This window comes from Rhopalosiphum padi, chromosome 2, assembly GCF_020882245.1.
Source record: "Rhopalosiphum padi isolate XX-2018 chromosome 2, ASM2088224v1, whole genome shotgun sequence".
Classification (NCBI taxonomy): Eukaryota; Metazoa; Arthropoda; class Insecta; order Hemiptera; family Aphididae; genus Rhopalosiphum; species Rhopalosiphum padi.
Window position 1 is genome coordinate 9,006,235 of NC_083598.1, and position 19,948 is coordinate 9,026,182.

General features: G+C 29.1%; 1 protein-coding gene across 2 annotated transcripts in view; it reads right to left on the reverse strand.

Annotated features, from left to right (window-relative positions):
- Positions 1–4,776: 4,776 nt before the first annotated feature.
- The window catches only part of LOC132921584 (DNA-binding protein D-ETS-3-like), a 55,482-nt gene continuing 40,310 nt past the window's right edge, over positions 4,777–19,948 (reverse strand). For both annotated transcript variants that reach the window (XM_060984681.1, XM_060984680.1), the window contains 4 exons: positions 19,463–19,510; positions 18,295–18,484; positions 16,512–16,735; positions 4,777–6,876 (listed from right to left, as the gene is read on the reverse strand). In XM_060984681.1, the coding sequence (XP_060840664.1) occupies positions 6,686–6,876; positions 16,512–16,735; positions 18,295–18,484; positions 19,463–19,510 (653 nt within the window). In that variant the 3' untranslated portion in view covers positions 4,777–6,685. The remainder of the gene's footprint in view (positions 6,877–16,511; positions 16,736–18,294; positions 18,485–19,462; positions 19,511–19,948) is intronic.

Below are 19,948 nucleotides of genomic sequence, written 5' to 3' on the forward strand. Positions count from 1 at the left end.
GATGGACATGACGAATAGGATGACGGGTCGGAGTCGTACATATTCTTGCCGTTGAACAGGTCGACCATTACGTTGCAGCCGCTTCGAGAAGTCCAAAGATATTGCAAAGACGGTAGTCCGTGCGAGCGCGACATGACAACGTCGCAATCGCTAACTGTGATGAACGCGCGCTCTTGGCATTCATTTAAATCGTTTTTGAAATGGTCGTTGCGTTGTCCGGCAATCTTATAATACATTAATTTTTATCTGTTGGTCGATGTTACAATTTTTCTAGATGAATTATTAACGGATCAAAAATTGAATTTACCGAATATTATCCGTGAACGGTTTTGTAAATAGCAATAATAACTGTTTGTATAATTCATAGATACTATAGGTATACTACGGCAATCGATATCATCAAAAATGTACGACGTCACTAGATGGCGAACCTTGTAACCTTATTTAAACAAGCTTGGTGGAAAACTAACAAATTTAGATAAAGTATGATGGAGTTTATTGTATCTTGTAGATCGCTATTTTGAAGGCTAAAGTAAGTACCCTATATTTGTAAGATATAAATAATAAAATAATAACTAATAATTAATAAAAGCCAATAATAATATTAACATTTATTATATCAAAAAATCATTAAACTTAGATTGTTAATTCTGACAACAGTGAGATTTAATTAATTTAATTAGTTACTAATGATGAATTGTATAAAAAACTAAAACATTTTTAATACCTACTAGATATTTACTTTTAAAAGAAAATCATAATATAAGATAAATTTTTATAATTTAATCTTCCAAAGTTAAACATACTTAGTAGGTATTATACATATTTAGTGCCGTATACTATTGCAAATTTTGAAATGAATTCATTTGCCATAGGTAGTATATAAATCAGGCGCATGTATCAAAGGGGAGGGCAAGGGCCAAGAGGTCATGCCCAGTGCCCACTCTGTAGACTCTGTCACACAGGTACATTTTAGGACGTCTGTTTTTGGCAGCCGATAAAATACGTGTATGATCTCAATTGATCTGGGTTTGCTATTATTGCTACACTGTTTTTTTCTGTAAGCCACAGTTGTTAGTAATTAAATCCTTAAATTAAAATAAATATTATTTGATAACTAAATTGTTTAAATAATATAAATGTATTAAATTATTTATAATAACTTGGTAGTTTGGTACTTACATTGTCACTTCCATTATCAAAAATTGAAAAATCTAATGATTTGTAATTGAAATTATCTACTTCATATACTTGTAGGTACTTTTATCAAATGTTGTGTTAAATCGTACATAGAAATGTATTGATTGTGCATGCTGAATTGAATAATTTTTAGGAAGACGGTAGTAATACAACTAATACAAGTAGGTAAATTTAAAAGAATAAATATAAAAACAAAATGGTAGGTACATACCTAATGCGCCTACCTTATAAAGTAATAACTAATAACTATTAAGTGATAAACATAATAAAGGATGTCATACATATCTTTATAGTGTAGGTATATTGAAGTATTAATTAGCATTATCTTACTTCGAAAGTTAATTTGTACGTACAGGAAAATTTTTATTTTGTAAATTAATTTATGCTGCGGTATTTTTCGTTTAAAATGACCATAAGATATATTTCCAGTATATTTTATTTTTTAAAAAACAATTTATTCTGGTACTATAAAATCTAAATAAATTATTGTATTATAAAATATGTAGTCATTTTCATTATTACATAAATTAAATATTTAAAAAATTATTAATACATATTTAAGAAAGATAAAATTATTAAAATGTTAAATTATTATAATACCTTTCTATTTTATAATATATTATACTTATATGTATATATGATAGGTATACCTACACATTTTTAGTAAAAACATTAACTGATATTGATTGATTTTTCCTATTAAGATAGATTTTTGTTGAATGAAATTTGCCTTGAACAATTTTTAAATAAATTAAAAGTTTAATGATTTAAACAAATCTGCATAAAAGTATTTTCATTTTTTTTTTTTATTGGAGGCAATGTAAATTGTATGTATTATCTATAAGCAATTTAAGAGTAAGAAAAAACATGAAATTAAATGGATAATTTTTTTTTTTAATTAGAGATCACAGTGGATAATGATTAATGATTATCATACACCGAATTATTTTTGATTTATATTATCATTATTTAAGATATTATGCTTGTATAGTTATTAAATTGTTCAATACTTAATATAGGTAAAATATTTATAAAATATTTCAAATGTAAACTATTAGATTCTGAACGAAGTGATTAATGTACTAGATTTAAAATGATACATTGATTTTTTTCTTGAAATTTCCTTAGTCATAATAGCATTTATTAGAAATGATATAATTTTTAAAATATTCTGGATCTTAATTGATATTTCAAAAAAAAAGTTTAGCGTATACTTAATTACATTTTTTTAATGAGTTATTGAAGTTCAAATCTAGTTAACAATAAATATTGACACACACACTAATGATTTTTCTTAAACAATTTTTATTATTTTGTTGTTATTCAAAAAATACTTATCGTAATCCGTCAAAATTCGAAACATTCTAATATTACTTAAATAATGAATAATAATAATAATAATAATGTAATAATCTGATGATCCTACTCGTACCGCTGTGCTGGCGGGGTAAGTAGTAGGCACTACTTGATACAATATATCTATGGACGAGGAAATCCGTTGCCGGCAAGTAGCCGTCTCCGGCATCCACCACAAACGGTGCCGGTGCTCGTTATATTATGTATAATCGATACCTACGCAGTTATTTCACGGTGTGCTGTGTGTGTGGGTGGCGATATGACGGGTGGGTAGATTAGTGGGCTGGTGAGTATAAATTCAGGAGTGAGAGAGAGCGTAACGGTCGGGCCGCTGCTGGTGGGAAGGAGGATAGAAAAAGCTTGCAGGAGGTAGCGGGGTAGTGATGCTTTTGGCACGGGTAGGTGTGGTCCCACCGTTGTCTCCATCTTGTGCCAGGAAAGTTCCGGAAACGTCGGTTGGTTGCGCAGGTGGTCGATACCAACTTCCGGTTGGCCCTACCACCATTTCCATAACAAAAGCTTCCCGCTCCACCCCTTCCTTCCCCCGGGCTACACACGTGCTTTACCACCGTCTTCTTACTCTACTATATTGCACGCCCTATCTCTTTCTCTTTCTGTATATACATAGAATCATACGCACGCGATGGATATAATAGTGGCTGTTGTTAATCTTACACGCGTGAATTATAAGCCGATTTCCGCCTCACCTGGAACTCTACAGAGAGACTTCGTTGTATTCTCATTTTCCTGTACTTTAAGAACGTTTCAATAAAATTTTAAATAAATCTTATCAACTATAAGTGGTAAAAATATAATAGAACTTGGAATTATTAAAATATCAAATTGTGTGAAAAATTGATTTTATTTTCTCATCAAGTTTTGAATATCATTCACCGTTGTACTTATATAATATTAAGTCATATTTTTGACCTTAAGTAGTTAAGTTGAAAATTTAAAATATAAATGTTCATATGTATTTTATATGTAACATTGTAGCTATATAAATTTCAGGTTTGTTTAAGTTTATACTATAGAGTTTCAATAAAATCGAAACAATAACAATTTTAACTAAATTAAACTTGTATATACCTATTAATTATATTAAATTCAATTTGATGGTATAAATTTCGTGTACCTATTTATAACCAAAGATCAGCATGGAACAACTATATTTAACTATTATTTAATTAACCTATTGGTATTATAGTAACATAGTATAAATATATAATGTATACTATATAGTATATTATAAACATAAACTATAGTTGTTAGAAATAAATTTATTAAATAATACGTGATAATCTGTCATAGATAAACATGCATTTTTTAATGCGTGCGTAATATCAAATACATAAATTCTAGAAAATAACTACATGAATGAATACATTTGAATTGTTTTAATTTATATTTAAATAAAAAATTGTTCATATGGCTAACGGTCTAATAAAATCATTCTATTGATAAAAATACAAAATATAACAATAAAATATTCGCCTAACTATTAAGAATATGATAAAGAAAGTTGTAGGAGAATTTGTTCTAGTTCATATCAGTATTGTAAAATTATAATTTCATAAATGTCGATAAGAAATTCACATTATGAGTGAATTACTTCCTCCTCCTACTACACTTATGAATTTATGATTAATACAATGAAAAGTTTGGTGGGACTTTTTTTTATAGCTTCCGAGGGTAAAAATATCAAGTAGTCGAGCTCATGCATATTCATTGTTACTCGGTTCTAAACTACCCATTTTAATGTTCATGTTCAACAAACGGAGAAAATCTGAACAATATATATATAATATATATATTATATATACGTCGTGTGGTGGTGGCTCATGTCTTCAGTTTTTCCTTCGTTTCCGGCCCCCTCACTTTTCAGTCATTGTTCCACGTGGCGTTTGAAATTATTCTTGAGAATAACCCTCTTATGTTTGTACACAATAACATAATATATATTATATATGTATTTTATATACATATATATTACATAGATGTACATATTTGTATATATTTATGTGACATTTTATCACGCTTCTCATTGAATGAATGGGCATTTTCAAACATATTTATTAATATAATATTGTGCTTATTGTATTTAAAATTTGAAATTGTCAGATAAATTCAAACTTCTTTTTCATTAACAGTAGTAATTTGCCAAGAAAATTAAGAAATACCTATGTAAATAAAAAGGATAGAAATAATTAAGATAACAAATTAAAAACACAGTATAATAATGGTTTTATTTCGTTCTCCAACACGGAATTGTATTTACAGTGTGTAACGTCATTCTATTATTTGATGACACTATTATAATAAATGTAATGACCATATGTATATAATAGCGTATAAGACTAGTTTTGATGCCTTCTATTAGTATAAGGCCTGTACAAAGATTAATATTACATTCATACAAATTAAACTTCTAACTAAATTTCTTATATCTATTAAAACAAAAATGTATAATTATGTATATTGCACTTTACTTTTACTTTAGCACAAAGCTAAGTATTTTTATTTCCTTAATATAAATTATTTTATAATACATTGAAATTTAAAACTTTTTTATATATAATCTATAGCTATGATAGATTGTCATAACTCATACATAAAGTATCTAACAAAACAAATGGAAAATGTTGTACTATACTTGTACAATCATTGTGGGCTATATAAATATTTTTTAATAATAATAAACACTGTTGTTTAATACAAATAAGGGGTTTGTTTATCAAGAAACGAGATCTGAATTGCCAGTTTTAATCACAAAATGACTAGAATAAGTGTTATATTATGTTAAATAATATTGATATTCCAATATAATGTTTGCAGTAAATAGGAAATAACAATTATTAGTATATTAACATTTGTACTTGTAAATTCTATTGGAATAATGATTTTGGTTTTTCACTGATTCAAGGAATGCATATATCTTTAATATATATTATTAATATCTGAGTGTTCAGTTTATTATAGTTACAAGCATTTAAATTAAATTTGTTTTTATAAAATAAAATAATAATACTTTTGTTAAAATTCTGTTTGTACTAGTTGCTTTTAATTATTTAGTTTATAATTATTATTTTAGTATATTATATGTATTTTTCAATAAAAGTACGTACATAAGTGGTAGGCTATATTATTGTATAATTAATATTGCTCAAGGCAAAAATAAGGATATATGATTTTAAGTTTGTACTTGTATAGAATTATCACGAGTTGTTTAACACGTTACATACAGTTTAAAGCATTTAATACACTAGTACACTACACTCATTTTTTCAGTCAATCTTGGTTAGGTTAGATAAGCATAGGCTGGTAAAATATTCAAATTAAAAATGAGTTGTTAATAAAAAAAGGTTAAAAACCTAAAAGTTACAACCATAATAAATAGTAAAAAATTAATAATTTTGTGATAAGTTCACAGAATCAGCTAAATAAAAATCATCGTTTTTTAAATCACAAAATTGACCGATAAAATATAATGTATCAGTATCACGTTTAAACGCTTACCTGTAGTACAGGTGTGTACGTAGTTCTAAATCAAAGTACAAATTACAGTTATGATGTTGATTAGCATGAGAACTTTTAGTTAATACTTTTGCGTGGTGTATTCTGTACATTGTTGATACGAGTTGATTGTCATGAGCTCATAACCTGTGTAGTGTGTGTGTGGGTGTGCGCGTCAGTTTTTTCGTCTTATAAGAACTTTTTTAATACACTAAAACTAATCAACACTTAGCGGCTGCACAGACGAAAGGTATTTTTATAATTAAAATTTATTTGCGTACAATGAAATTAATATGCATTTTCGTACGCCGTTCTTTCCACTCTGGTGAGATTCTAACTGTGTGTCGGATATATAATTATATTGTATTATTATTATTATTATTATCGTTATATCTACATAAAATACGATATAGTATAACGGTTTGAAATTGGACTTATGTTTTCGCTGGATTATTACAACGATTGAAAAACAATGTTGTATTGTTGTGATAAATTAAGCACGTAAATGATGACTAGGGCCACTAGGAATTATTCATTCGGTGTGCTTATATGGATGTGGAGCCCGGGCTGCATTGGTGCCTGGCAGCGACCTGGTGGCCCAGTGTACATCCGTCGGTCATGGTGACGCGTAGTGTGAGTAGTTTGCCAGGTGTGGTGAGACTCCCGTGTGGTGGCTGACACCGGTACTTGCGCCTGGGTGGTGGTGATGATGGCCCATAGAATGCGACGCAGACGCAGCGGCAATGTTCGAGTAAAGGTTGGCACCTGGGTTGGTCCAATACGATGACGCCGATGGAAATATGCTACCTGTAAAATGCAAATAAATAATACGTGTATGACGCGTTTGAGTTAAAAGACTTACAACAATACACGAATATAATAATATATTATGTAAATATCATATCAGTAGCGTATATATTGGGGTGATTAGTGGATCACGCTCACTCTCTTGGATGGATAGGGGGGGGGGGGGCAAGATCACTTTAGCCTAAAAATAATTTTTTTATTCGTTCACGTCTCTTTTCGCATAAAAATTTAAAAATGAAATAAAAATTAATGATAATGCAATATACTATTAAAAATTCAAGAAGTCAATTAATGTGTGAGATAAAAGGGATCCTTTTAAAGGGAAAATTAGTTACAATTATCGAGAAGGGACTATAAAATGTTAAAATAACTAGTTAAGTATAAAAATAATTTATCAATATCATATGAGATACCTACCAGATATCACACATCACACAAATAGTTGTTTTTAATATAGTTATATAAACTCAGAGAAGACAGATGTTCTATAAGGTATATTTCAAAACAATTTGAGATATCTATTTTAAATTTATTTTTAAAAAAAGGTGAAATTTCAGTCAAATTAATATGCCAATGCTATGCCAGCTTGTGTAGATTTATGTATTAGACACATAGAATATATAAATATAATATACACATATTATGTTAATTGTACAAAAATGCTAAACAAATTCGAACGAAATAAAAATTTAGTAATAATTGTAAGCAATGTAAACTTTAAATTATCCCTACTATATTAAATATAGTCTATTTCAATATTTTACCAACGATTAAGTTGTTTTTAGTTAGTTTAACTAGTTACGAAAAACAAATTTAGTATTACATTTTTAACGAGCCACATTTAAAGTTAGAGTAGTTTGTTATAAATATTAAAAACAATAATATTACTAGCTATAGTTGAGATCTCAGTATATCCATATGATCACGTATAGAGGCTACATTACCATTCTAACTTGAATTTTTACGAACAATATGTTGAAAGTAATTTTAAATTTAATGATTCAAAAATCATACACTATTTAAACATATTATTCTTTTATTAATAAATTAATATATATGTTCTGTATTACAATTAATTGATTTGGTTTTTAGTTATATAACATTTGGTAATCTAAAAATCTAAAATAAATTCTGAAGTTGATAAGTTAAAAAACACACATATTATAGTATAATAAATACGTTAAATGAATCGTTTCCTTTTTGTTATCGTAATTGTATTTGTCTGGAAAAAGAATGGGAATCAATGTTTCAAAATATTAGCACCGGAAAAACATATAAACCAAAAGGGAAAACTTCGTTATTGCAAAAAATGTATTTTTTTCCATTGCCGACGGGCAAGCGGTTTAACCGAGGGTTCTATTCCCAATATTTCACGGGTTATTGCAATGAACAAAACCCCCTGTTCGGTGTTCGACCGAAACGAACATATTGACAAATGAAATTACAAACTAATGGATTTCTTGAAATTGATTTTGTTGTTCCTCATTTTGTAATAATTATATTTTAATCAAACTATCAGTAAAACTAGATATTTTACTAAAAATAATAATAATTATAGTTATGTAATAATAAACAAATATACATAATATACATATTACATATTATAAATTACGAGGTTGTCTTATTAATGAATAATTTTGACTATGATACAAAAACTTTAAAAAAAAAATAGTTTTTCTATAATTCTTTAAAGAATTAAGTAGGCAGTATATTTAATTATTAATTTTTTAATTTAAATATTCATTATTTTTTAAATATATTAAATTGATTTAGTTTTTAATCGACTGTTTATGTAGAATTATCATTCGTTATGCATTCATAAATACCTAAACTACATTTTAGAACTTCCATATTCATTCTTTATGAGTAAAAACATTTTAGATTCTAAGCGGAGCGATAAATGTATTGATTTTTAGGGGTCTGGTACGAAACGTCGACAATCAAAATATCGACAAGTTAAAATGTCGACGGCCGAAACATCGACAAGTACAAAATATCGACGGGTCATTATAACGACAAGTACAAAATGTCGACAAATTACAATGTCGACAGGTACAAAATTTCGAAAAAAAAAATTAAATTTTATTATTTAACGTTGAGATAAAATGAACGGTATTCTTTTATATTTAGTATACAAAGATAAGGATAAAATAAATAGTAGGTATTTCTTATGTGATGGTGTGGTCAAATCAAATCATTTCGATCATTTCGACAACGCGCGTGTACGACTATTTATGTACCTACCTCGCAGAGCCTACGTTTAAGACAGTACCAACAATATTCCACCAGTTATATTCAATTCATGCTCCAGTTGAACATTGTACAAATTCACAATTTTTACCTCTGGTTTTTGCTCTCTTAAGTAGTAAGTCTAAACAATGTTATATTCGTATGTTTCAAGATTTACAAGACTATGCATCGGAAAATAATATAGTTTTACAGTCTGATTATATTTTAACCGATTTTGAACATGCGGCTATTAGTGCAGTTAAACAAGAGTTCACAAATAGTCAAAGTCGATTATGTCTCTTTCATTTGGGACAAAGTATGTGGTATTATAATTTTATTTTATTTCATGTTTCATACATTTTATTTCCATTTATATCTATACCCAAGAATATTTATTTTATTTATATAATTCGTATTTCGTATTTTATACTTTATTTGATTTTTATAATTCATATCCTTATATTTATTCGTATTTATTTAAATAAATTAAAATAATAATAATTTTAATTAATTTAATTTGTCGATATTGTAATTTGTCGATATATTGACCTGTCGACATTGTTTACTTGTCGATATAATGATCCGTCGACATTTTGTACTTATCGATGTTTCAACCGTCGACATTTTAATTTGTCGATATTTTGATTGTCGACGTTTCAACTGGCTCCCGATTTTTAGAACGATGGGTCGATAGGTGTGTAATTTTTTACTTGTCTTCGAAAATGATTCGATTTTTAACTTTGCGGATGGTTTTGATAATAAATGAGATTTAGTTAGTACTTTGGATCTTAAGGGGTTAAAAGTAAGAAATTCTTAATATCTACTTTTTTTAATAATTGGGAAAAACAGAAAAAAAAATACGAAAAAACGGGGGCTTTACGTGAATCCCATTTTCGAAAAAAATAATTTTATTTTTATGGTGTAACTTAAAAATGAATAATCGTAATATAATTATTCGCTGTGTCAAAAATCATGAAAATTTAATACAAGATTGAAGATTCCTCATAGATACTGAGAACTTTTATGTATATTATATTTTCGTAAATTTTCTTATACGTAATGTTTATCGTATACATTTAATTGAATTTAAAATTATACTAAAAATATTGTATAATAAAAAATTTATAAAATCTTCAATTTTTAAAATTAAGGTTTGAAAATTTAATTAAACGTTCCTCATAAGTACCGGAACTGAAAAATGTAAAAAATATATGAATATTTATATACCTACATTAATAAATTCAAAACGGCTCTACGTACAAACGGCTTTTGCCAAAGTAGCCACATCGAAATATCCCAGACCGATTTTTCGTTAGAAATTGTCAAATCATTTTGAGTTTCGAGTTAATTTTTAGAGACTTACAATTAAATAGACCATTATTGTGAAAACCATATGAGTTGTACATTTTATTATTATCATCGACACACTTGATGCATTTTTTCAACTGCAGCACTTGGCATACTTAATTTTGTTTTTTATAGTATGTACTCGTTGCAGGTAACCCGACATTTATATGTAGATTATAAAGTTATAATGTTATATAATATGTATTACACGTACATTGTAAGTTGTAGGTACTTAATATGCTATGTGCGTATGTGTGAACTTATAAATTATAGCGATATCGTAACGAAAATGTTTCCATATATTTATGTTATATGAATAAGAAGAAAAAAAATATATCAAATGCAACTGGTGTACGTGCGATTTGCGGGTAGTGTACAAGTGCGATGACTCGAAAGTTTTTTTATGTGGCGTGACCTACTTGTTCAAATCACTAAACTTGATTGGGCGTCAATGTTCGAACAGTATTATATTTTGAAAGAGTACCTACGCCGTAGTGTGGGTTGTGGTTATGGTCTAACGGTCGAAAGTTTCCAAGAGCCACGTGACGACGTCGACAACCTTTTTCACATCGACAGCACGTTTCGACAATTGGGAGTGTGTCGCTTCGGGTCGATCATCATCGGCGGGTGATGTAGAGATTGTCGCGAAGAAGAATGCTGCAGGGGGGTGGGTGGGTGGGTGGATGTCAGCGAAACTGTCGAAGAGACTCATCACCGAACGAGCGAACGGTCTCGCGCGCGCGCGCACGCGTGTAAAGACGAGGATCGCTTTTGTTTGGGTAACCCGCGCGCTTGTCGTCCGGGCGTTGAGGAGTTTGCTTACGGTTGCCGCCGGGGAGTTTAATAAACGCTTTGCTCCCGGGGAACCCGTGCGTACATAGCCGTACGTAGCCTCGTCGGCGGCGGTTGATGTAGTGCGCGTTATCGGTTCGGTAGCGCCAAGCAATTTCCGGGAGTGACGAAAGCTCGTCCGCGATCGCTTTTGTTACTTTCCGCCTCTCCTTACACACACTTACACATATATATATGAATCACCGCGTTTCTCACGACGATGTTCAATATACGCGTGGCCGAGACGTTTTGCCGCAAGCACTGTGTTCGCATTCGACGGTTAATTCTTATCTTTCTTACCCGCCCTCTAGTAATGAACGCGTGATATGATATTATTATTTTAATTTAAATTATTATTTCAAATCATTACACAACTTATGTATTCAAATAAATAAATAAATAAAATGATTTGTCTACATAAGTAAGCTTAAGTAGGAGACAGGAGTTCTATCTAATATTAAGTTTACGTACACAAAGAAAAAAATGTAAAGGCACTACACAATAATAAAGAATAATTAATAAATAAATATGATATAAAAATAATGTTAAGAATTAAAAATTACAGTGAATTCTTATACATATGGCTAGAAATAAATTATACAAACATATAAACGTGTATAATAAAATATGTTGCGTTATATCAACCGCGTGTCTTCCGAGCGTACACAATTTTCAATTATTATCACCACACATCGTGTGAAATAAGCATAATTATATTTTTGGGCTGTGGTTTAGTACAATGTACATATTTTTTTGTTGTATATTATAGGTATAGAGCCTCGTTTTGTGTATTTTACGATTATAAATACGAATAGCTAGGATTGTACTAGAATGATCGATTTACATCACGGGAAGGTAAGAATAACGAATTAATGATATATAAAAAGCCTAATCGCATTGGTCTGAACATGAGTAGTAAAAAATACAAATAAATTGAAATTTCTCAATCATATGTATCAAATTAAATTTTTTTAGTACTTTACAGGCCTTAAGTCTTATACTAAACTTTTCCATCTATTTCGGTTCATTACATTATCCATTTGTATTGACTTATCAATTTCTGAAATATATTTCTATACTACTCTTTGGTCGTTTTTTTATTGATTTCCGATAAAGAAGTATCTTATAACTTTATAAAACTATTTTCAGTTAGATATGGTTAATCCTATTTAATTCGTTTTACTTTAAGAAACAATTTGTCATTAGACTCGTCGTACAACTATTCTAAATTATTGTTTTTTTGTCTCTAATATTCCTTATTTTAATTTTGGATAGGTTTTTTAATTTTTTTATATCTTGACTACAGTTCAATTACGCAATGGTATTTTATCTTGAATTTCGAAATAACAAAATTTATAGTTGAGTTTATCCGTCGTATTTCGTTGAACAGGCGTTTTCTGTATACGAATCGCTGCCGTTATGCCTGCTGCAGCATAGCAGACTGATGACATTGTTACACGTGTGTGTTGCATTATTCTAATCATCGCGAGATATCACCGGTATTTATATATCTATACAATAATAATAATCATTCATATGATATCGATTATGGAAAGCAATATAATATTATATTGTTTTTGTACTCGTAATATTATACGATACTATATGTTGTTACGTTTATCGGACGATTAACGATGTCGACAACGACTGAACGACGTGAGTATAATAATAATATATTATATACGTACTATATATAGTATATAGTAACGGTGCGCAACGGAGCGAAAAATCACTGGATACAATGTCTTCGGGAGCGGAGCGCGTCATCGGTGGCTGTCGCACGCGTAGAAGTATATAGCGCGTCACATACACATTGAAGGGTCCGCAACGCTACACAACAGTCATTAAACGCGGCAAGGACCGAATGACGGCGACGGCAGGGTCATTAAGGGCCCATTGTGGACGGCTAATGAGACAGACGATTCGCTTCGGCGTGTATAAATATGGTCGCTCGGTTTGCACTAAATCTCCGGCTCTTAATGTCCGCGCGTGGGGTCTGCTGTCGACGACTTTATATAATATTATACCATAATATACTATGTATATACATATTATACATATATAATGTACGCGAGCTCATAATGTTGCCAAGTAGGGTCTAATGAATTTCACGATCGCGTAGGTTATAATACACATTACACATCCATATAAATCACATCTTGACAATATTATATCGTATTATCGGTTACGTTTTTATGTACAGTAAAGAAGAGTTCTTGAGCATATCCAACTTTAGAATACTCCGAACTTTGAGAAATTTGGACAGTTTGATGTTGGATATTAATACTCGAAATATCGAATACTTCGAACTTACAATTAGCATATATATAGCAATATAATATTTAGCATATATGCAACAATAAAACATTTTTGGGTGTTGCAAAAGTAATGTTTTGAGACACTAAAATATTCAAGATTGTATTTGTTATAACTTATAAGTATGAATTTCGCTATTTATCATGATATTAATCTATATTGATTTATTTTAATTAAGATAAAGGTACATACGTAAAATAGTATCTAAGTATCTGATTTCTGAATTAGTTAGAAAATATTTCGTTGAGAATTTTTTTTTAAAAATTAGTGACCAATTTTTGTTTCAGAAGATTGAGACCATTGATGGATAACAGAGGGAGATTAAGTATTTATTATAAGTTATAAAATAAACTAATTTTTAATATAAAAAATATGAACCAAATTACGCCCTTAGTTAAGCATGGATAACGAGTAAAACAAACCGTATCAAACGGTATGGATTTAAAAAACAAAAAACGTTTTAACTAGGTCGCCCTATTGTGCATGTAATTTAAATAGAATACCAATATTATGATATAATAGTATAGTACATTAGTACGCATCTTATATAAAATGTAAATTTCGCTGAGATAACAATAATTTACTCGATTCAATTAAGTTAATCCTCAGAATCGGCAGTCAGGACATGTAAACTAATATATTATGTTCATTTGAATATAAAACCAAAGTTTTTCTCATTTGCATATCGTTAAATTAAGTCTCAAAGCTAACGTTTTCATCGACAACAGTGGAAATTAATTTTTAAAGGGGCGAAAAGTATATTATATATATGCGTATAAAACAAAGCATAGATCGAAATTTTATGTTTATTTTCAACGCTTTGACGTGTGATTACGATTTTTTTATTTAAATTTATGAAAATTTAAAGATAAGCAATATTGTGTTGTTAAAATGTCTGTATAGATACATTATAAAATATAAATACACCACTTAATTCATAAATATAGTTACATTATAATATATACTCACTGGCTTGTCACGACTAAGAAAACATTTTAGAGTAGGTTTATCAAGTTTTGCATAAACATTATTATTATTACTGTTGTCATCTGTCGTATTTCTTCGATAATTTAACTTATCCCAACAAATCGTTTTGAGAATAGTGTCGAGTTCAGAGTACACATACGACATACCACTGCACTTTTAGTATAGGTACACACGCAAACGTGTATATACGTTAATATATATAATATACACGTATACTCGTATAATAGAGGTGATGAAGGTGTAAACGTTATTGTACAAACTCGTCCTTTTATTCATTTTTTTCCTTTCTTCGGGTTTTTCCTTCTCTCGTATAAGTAGGTGTACAAACACACACACGCACACAAATGGGTCAATACACACCCGCTTGCAGTTGGATATATATATATATATATATAATATTGTTTGTATTGTGTATACGTTGCGCGCACCCTACTATGCTACTGCCACCTCCGAATTCGATGTAAATTTCCATTGCGACGCCGCCGGTAAAATGCGTGCGGTTGACAAGTTTTGTTTGCTTTTTGTGCGCGCGGTGTATATATAATATTATTGTGTATACTATCATCGGTCCCTGGTCGTGCGACTTTCACGCTTTAAAAGCACAATCGTCGTCGTCTTCGTTTACATACGAATGATTTTCGCACGGGTTGTTTGCCTATAACATAGTTTACCCTTCTCCCCAAACCTATCACACACAAAAACACGTACACTGTTTGCATGCACGAATGACGCGACGAAGACGTTATAATATAGTTCCCCTTCAACGCCGCCGGACTGGCTGTTTTGTTATTATTATTTATTATTAATAGTAGTAGTAGCAGTATTGTATGTACTTCTCGAGCGAGGAATATAATATTATATTGTAAATGTCTTGTTCATTTTTATCAAAAATAATGTACTGTAGGCTTGTTAGTTTTGTTTTCTGATTACTGTATCATATATATATATATATATATATATATATATATACATGTATTGTTTATTATTCATTTATCATCGTCGAGGTGTTTTGATTGAATACTTCACTATAATATGTACCATATATTTTTTAATTGGTCTTACCCGTTTAATTCATAATAAAGTAAAATAAATATACATATTATATATAGTACATACTATATAGCTATAAAGAATGTCGGCTGTACCAGACTTATCAGAGTTGGGTTTTAAATTATTTTAGGTACTAGTAGTTGGGTCCCGAATTTTTGATGTTTAAAATATGTTTTTTGTGGAGCGGCAATTTTTTTTTGTCATGTATATTAGGTACCTAAAATAATCCAAGACCTATAATTATATAGTACTATCTATTGTTCAGCCTAGTACTTGAACTCAAAGATACGCTGAATATTTCAATATGATAATATATAATATAACCAAAATAATATATTTTCATAACGGTCAGCTTAAAAATACGTGTTACGATTATGGTTAGGGTTGCATAAGAATCATAATTCAAATAATAAAAGTTACATATATTCCTTTTACCATTTTTGAAACATATGTTTTTTATCACTTCGATTTAGATAAAAATGTTCAAAATTTCGTTACTTAAGTGAATGTATTCAGCTTTATTAAATGCATAGTGAGATTCAACACAAAAATAAATAATTTTAGAATAATCGTTGAATAAGTAATAAATTAAAACAATTTATGTTTAAATTTATTTTAACAACTTAATCTGTTTTTAACCGCTGATAATTTGATATTATTATTATTATTATTATTTTAGTTTTATACATCCTTTTAGTTTTATTTATTGCAGTTAAAAAAAAAGTTAATGACTTTTTGTATTTAGGTTAATATCTTTTCGTTCTTTATGATTACATATTATTTCTTTCTGACATGTAAAAGTTGACTGGTATGGAAAATTAATGATAAAAATTTTTATTCTGTTTAATTTTATTGTAATAAAATATTAAATTTACCTGCAGTAGATGTTATTCCAGGGGCATGAGGTGAAATGAAGTTTAATTTTGGAGAATGATGATGATGGTGGTGATAGGTTGTCATGAATAAGTCTGATTGATATTTGTACGCAGATGGATCTGCAGCAGCTGGTTGAGTTGCTGCTGCCAACCCTTGAAAGTCGAACTTGTATGCATACCTTTTTCCGTGGACTTTGGTCATAATATTCTTATCATAATAATACCTATAGATTAGATAAAAGATTAAAACATATTTTTTTAGCAAGGTAAAATTTATTTCAAGAATAAAGTTTACTTCCAAGCTTAAACAATGCGTAAAACGATAAATAAATATAATATGTCAATGTATAATATATTTTAAATTATAGCTAATAAAAAATTAAAATTTAGTCTAAGTAATTTTAATAAATAAATGACATTAATTTGTATGCGTTTCGTATGAATAATTTAGATTTTGTACATCACAATTTGTTTTTAAATGTTGATTTAAATTAAAACTCAATTTTGCATTATTATTATTTGAAAGTTTTATGTAGGTCGATTAAATATCAGGTGTATGTGGAAGTATATGTTATGATGATTCGTTAGGATTACGCCAATGGGAATGATTTGAGTCGTAATAAGTTCGTAGACGACGGCGAAAAGGTTTCCAAACCCACGATTATCAATTTATATCCGGACCCTTTTTGAATCCCGTAGACTTAATTTAATTTCCAAATCAAAAACATCGAATGACTTTTGCTGCCGTGCGATATAAAATAATTTCAAATCATTATTGCACCACATAGTGACGAGAAAAGGTTAAAAAATCAATTACTAAAAATAAATGTAAATAACAAATAACATTTAGTTTTCATCAAACAATAAAAATAGTAAAAGTAAGACATTTATTGGTTAGAATCTAAAAAACAACGTTGTCATTTTATGGGATAGTCTTCGACAGCACATTCGGTGTCTTTTTTATCAAAACATATTAAAACGGTGAAATCAAAAACGAAATGTCTGGATTAAATGAGAATTCAGAGGCTTTGGTGCGCTTACAGAATTAATAAACGTTTTCTGTTGTATCGCGTTTTCTCCGTAGAAGAAGGGCGTGGGTGATTAACGCACAATCAGTGGCAATCACCGACCAACAACCCCTCGCGTACAATTAGAGCGCCAAAAGCCAGTTTCACACCCCTTCGCTTCCATACCACTGTGACTGCTGCCGCCCTAACCATGTAATTAGGATATATTACACGTTCGCCCTTTGGTATACCCAGTGGATGAGCGAATACGTGTCTGCCGAAGAACAGGGCATTCTATAAATCCAATTACTGAGGTATATTCGAGGTGAAATGGTATGAAAAGAACAAAAATCAATATGCATAAAAGTTAAATCAGCATATAGTTATTTTATTTGAAAGTGAACAAAATTTTAAATAAGTATTGTAGGTATATTCAAAATATAATATTATATGAATAAACTGAATTTTTAAACCTTCCTTAACACCCATATTATGATTTACCTAACTCAACATTATTTTTTTACATTAGATCAAAAATACATAATTTTTTTTTTGGAACAATAATATAAAATACGCCTCAGATCTCCCTCCATCATACGCTCAATATGTTGGTTTACTAATCTTAGAATTTCCTAAATTATTTGTAGACGTTATTGAAGTTTGCAAGTCGTGGTAAAAGTAATGTTTAGTTTACTGGCCAATTGATTTAATAAATACATTTTTTTTAAATTTTAATGAATGTAGTACAACGCACATTTAAATATAAGTTAATTTACCTTAATGCCCTGCTTAATTTGTCGTAGTTCATGTTTGGCTTAGACTTCCTTTCACCCCATCTACGTGCTACTTCATCAGGGTCGGTTAACTTAAATTCACCGTTCGTACCTTCCCACGTTATACATGCTGCATTACTACTATCAGACAATAATTCCAATAGAAATTGCCACAATTGTATTTGACCAGATCCTATAAAAATACATAAAAACATAAACTGTTCAGTTTTTTAATATGTATGTAGTGTTAAGGTTATTTATATTTGTTTATTTGATTAAATAACACTAAATTAACATAAACGTAGAATTAAAATTTATATTTTTTTATGTTATTTTAACTAATAACTGATAAAACAAACTTATATCTTTATATCATACTGTAAACATAGCTTTCTTAATAGATAAATAAATTCATAAATTATTATTAGGTATGTCAGGTATGTGTGACTGTAAAGTAAAAACTTAAAAGTCTTAATTCAATTTAAAATTTAGAGCATTTATTATTATTTTAGATTTATTGTTAGTGTATTATGCTAAATTGAAAATTTAAAAATTAAATAGATATGTATTGTCTAATTATTTTGGATACAAATCGACATAAAATATAGGGACCAATAAAACGTGTATCTAGTTGTCAGATAGTATATTATAAGTAGGGGGCATCATAGACCGTGACGAATGGGTTGTAGCCGATAGTGTGGCAAAAGTCGATTGCATACACGCAAGCCGGACATAATTCAAACCAAAGCCGGAAAAGTGTCAAGTATTGCGTGGGAATATTTTTTACGCTATATTAGACAACCTTAGTAATATAATAATAATAAATATGAATCATGTTAGTCATTAACATTTTAAAAATAGTACCCAATTAATATGTATTTTTAATTTCAGGTTTATTAGTTAAAGAAAAGTAACATATTTATTTTGTTATCACTATGAAAGTTTTATAATTAATCCAAACAAAATATTACTTTTCCTAAATAATTTAAAAATTATTTGTAAAATGTATTTTTACATAATTAACGAAAATATCTATGATACTAATTTAAAATTTATCAAAATTTAAAAAAAAAAGTAATAATGAAATCAAATGTATAAAAAACAATGTCGTTTCCAATTCCTACAAGAAAATTTTAAAACATATAGTTTATATGATAATTGTTCAACTTACCAGAACTAGCTAATCGACTGCTTGTGGCCCCGAACATTTGATATGGATCTGAAATATTATACATATAAAATTAATTAAATTAATGATTAATATTTTATCTATATGAATATATTGTTCATTAAACATATGATATTAAAGTTTGTGAACATGTTAACCAAACTACCAAAGAATTAATACTAAGTATACAGTATGTGCTTTAATATTAAAAATAATAGATGATATTTTCTTGAATTATATTATACAGTTATCTATTTTCTCTTAAATTAAGTTTAAACGATAATTTGCAATGAATTGATTTTAACAAAGGGGCTAAAAAAATATCCCGAGGGAACAATAAAATAGGGAGTATGTCGAATTGTTTGCGTACAGGCAGCACAAACAAAACCACTACCTACCAAAATATCACCCTAGGGCCTATAATGGGAGACAAGCTATTTAATGATTTTTCGTAAGTAATGGACATATGATGTACATTGTATACTATAT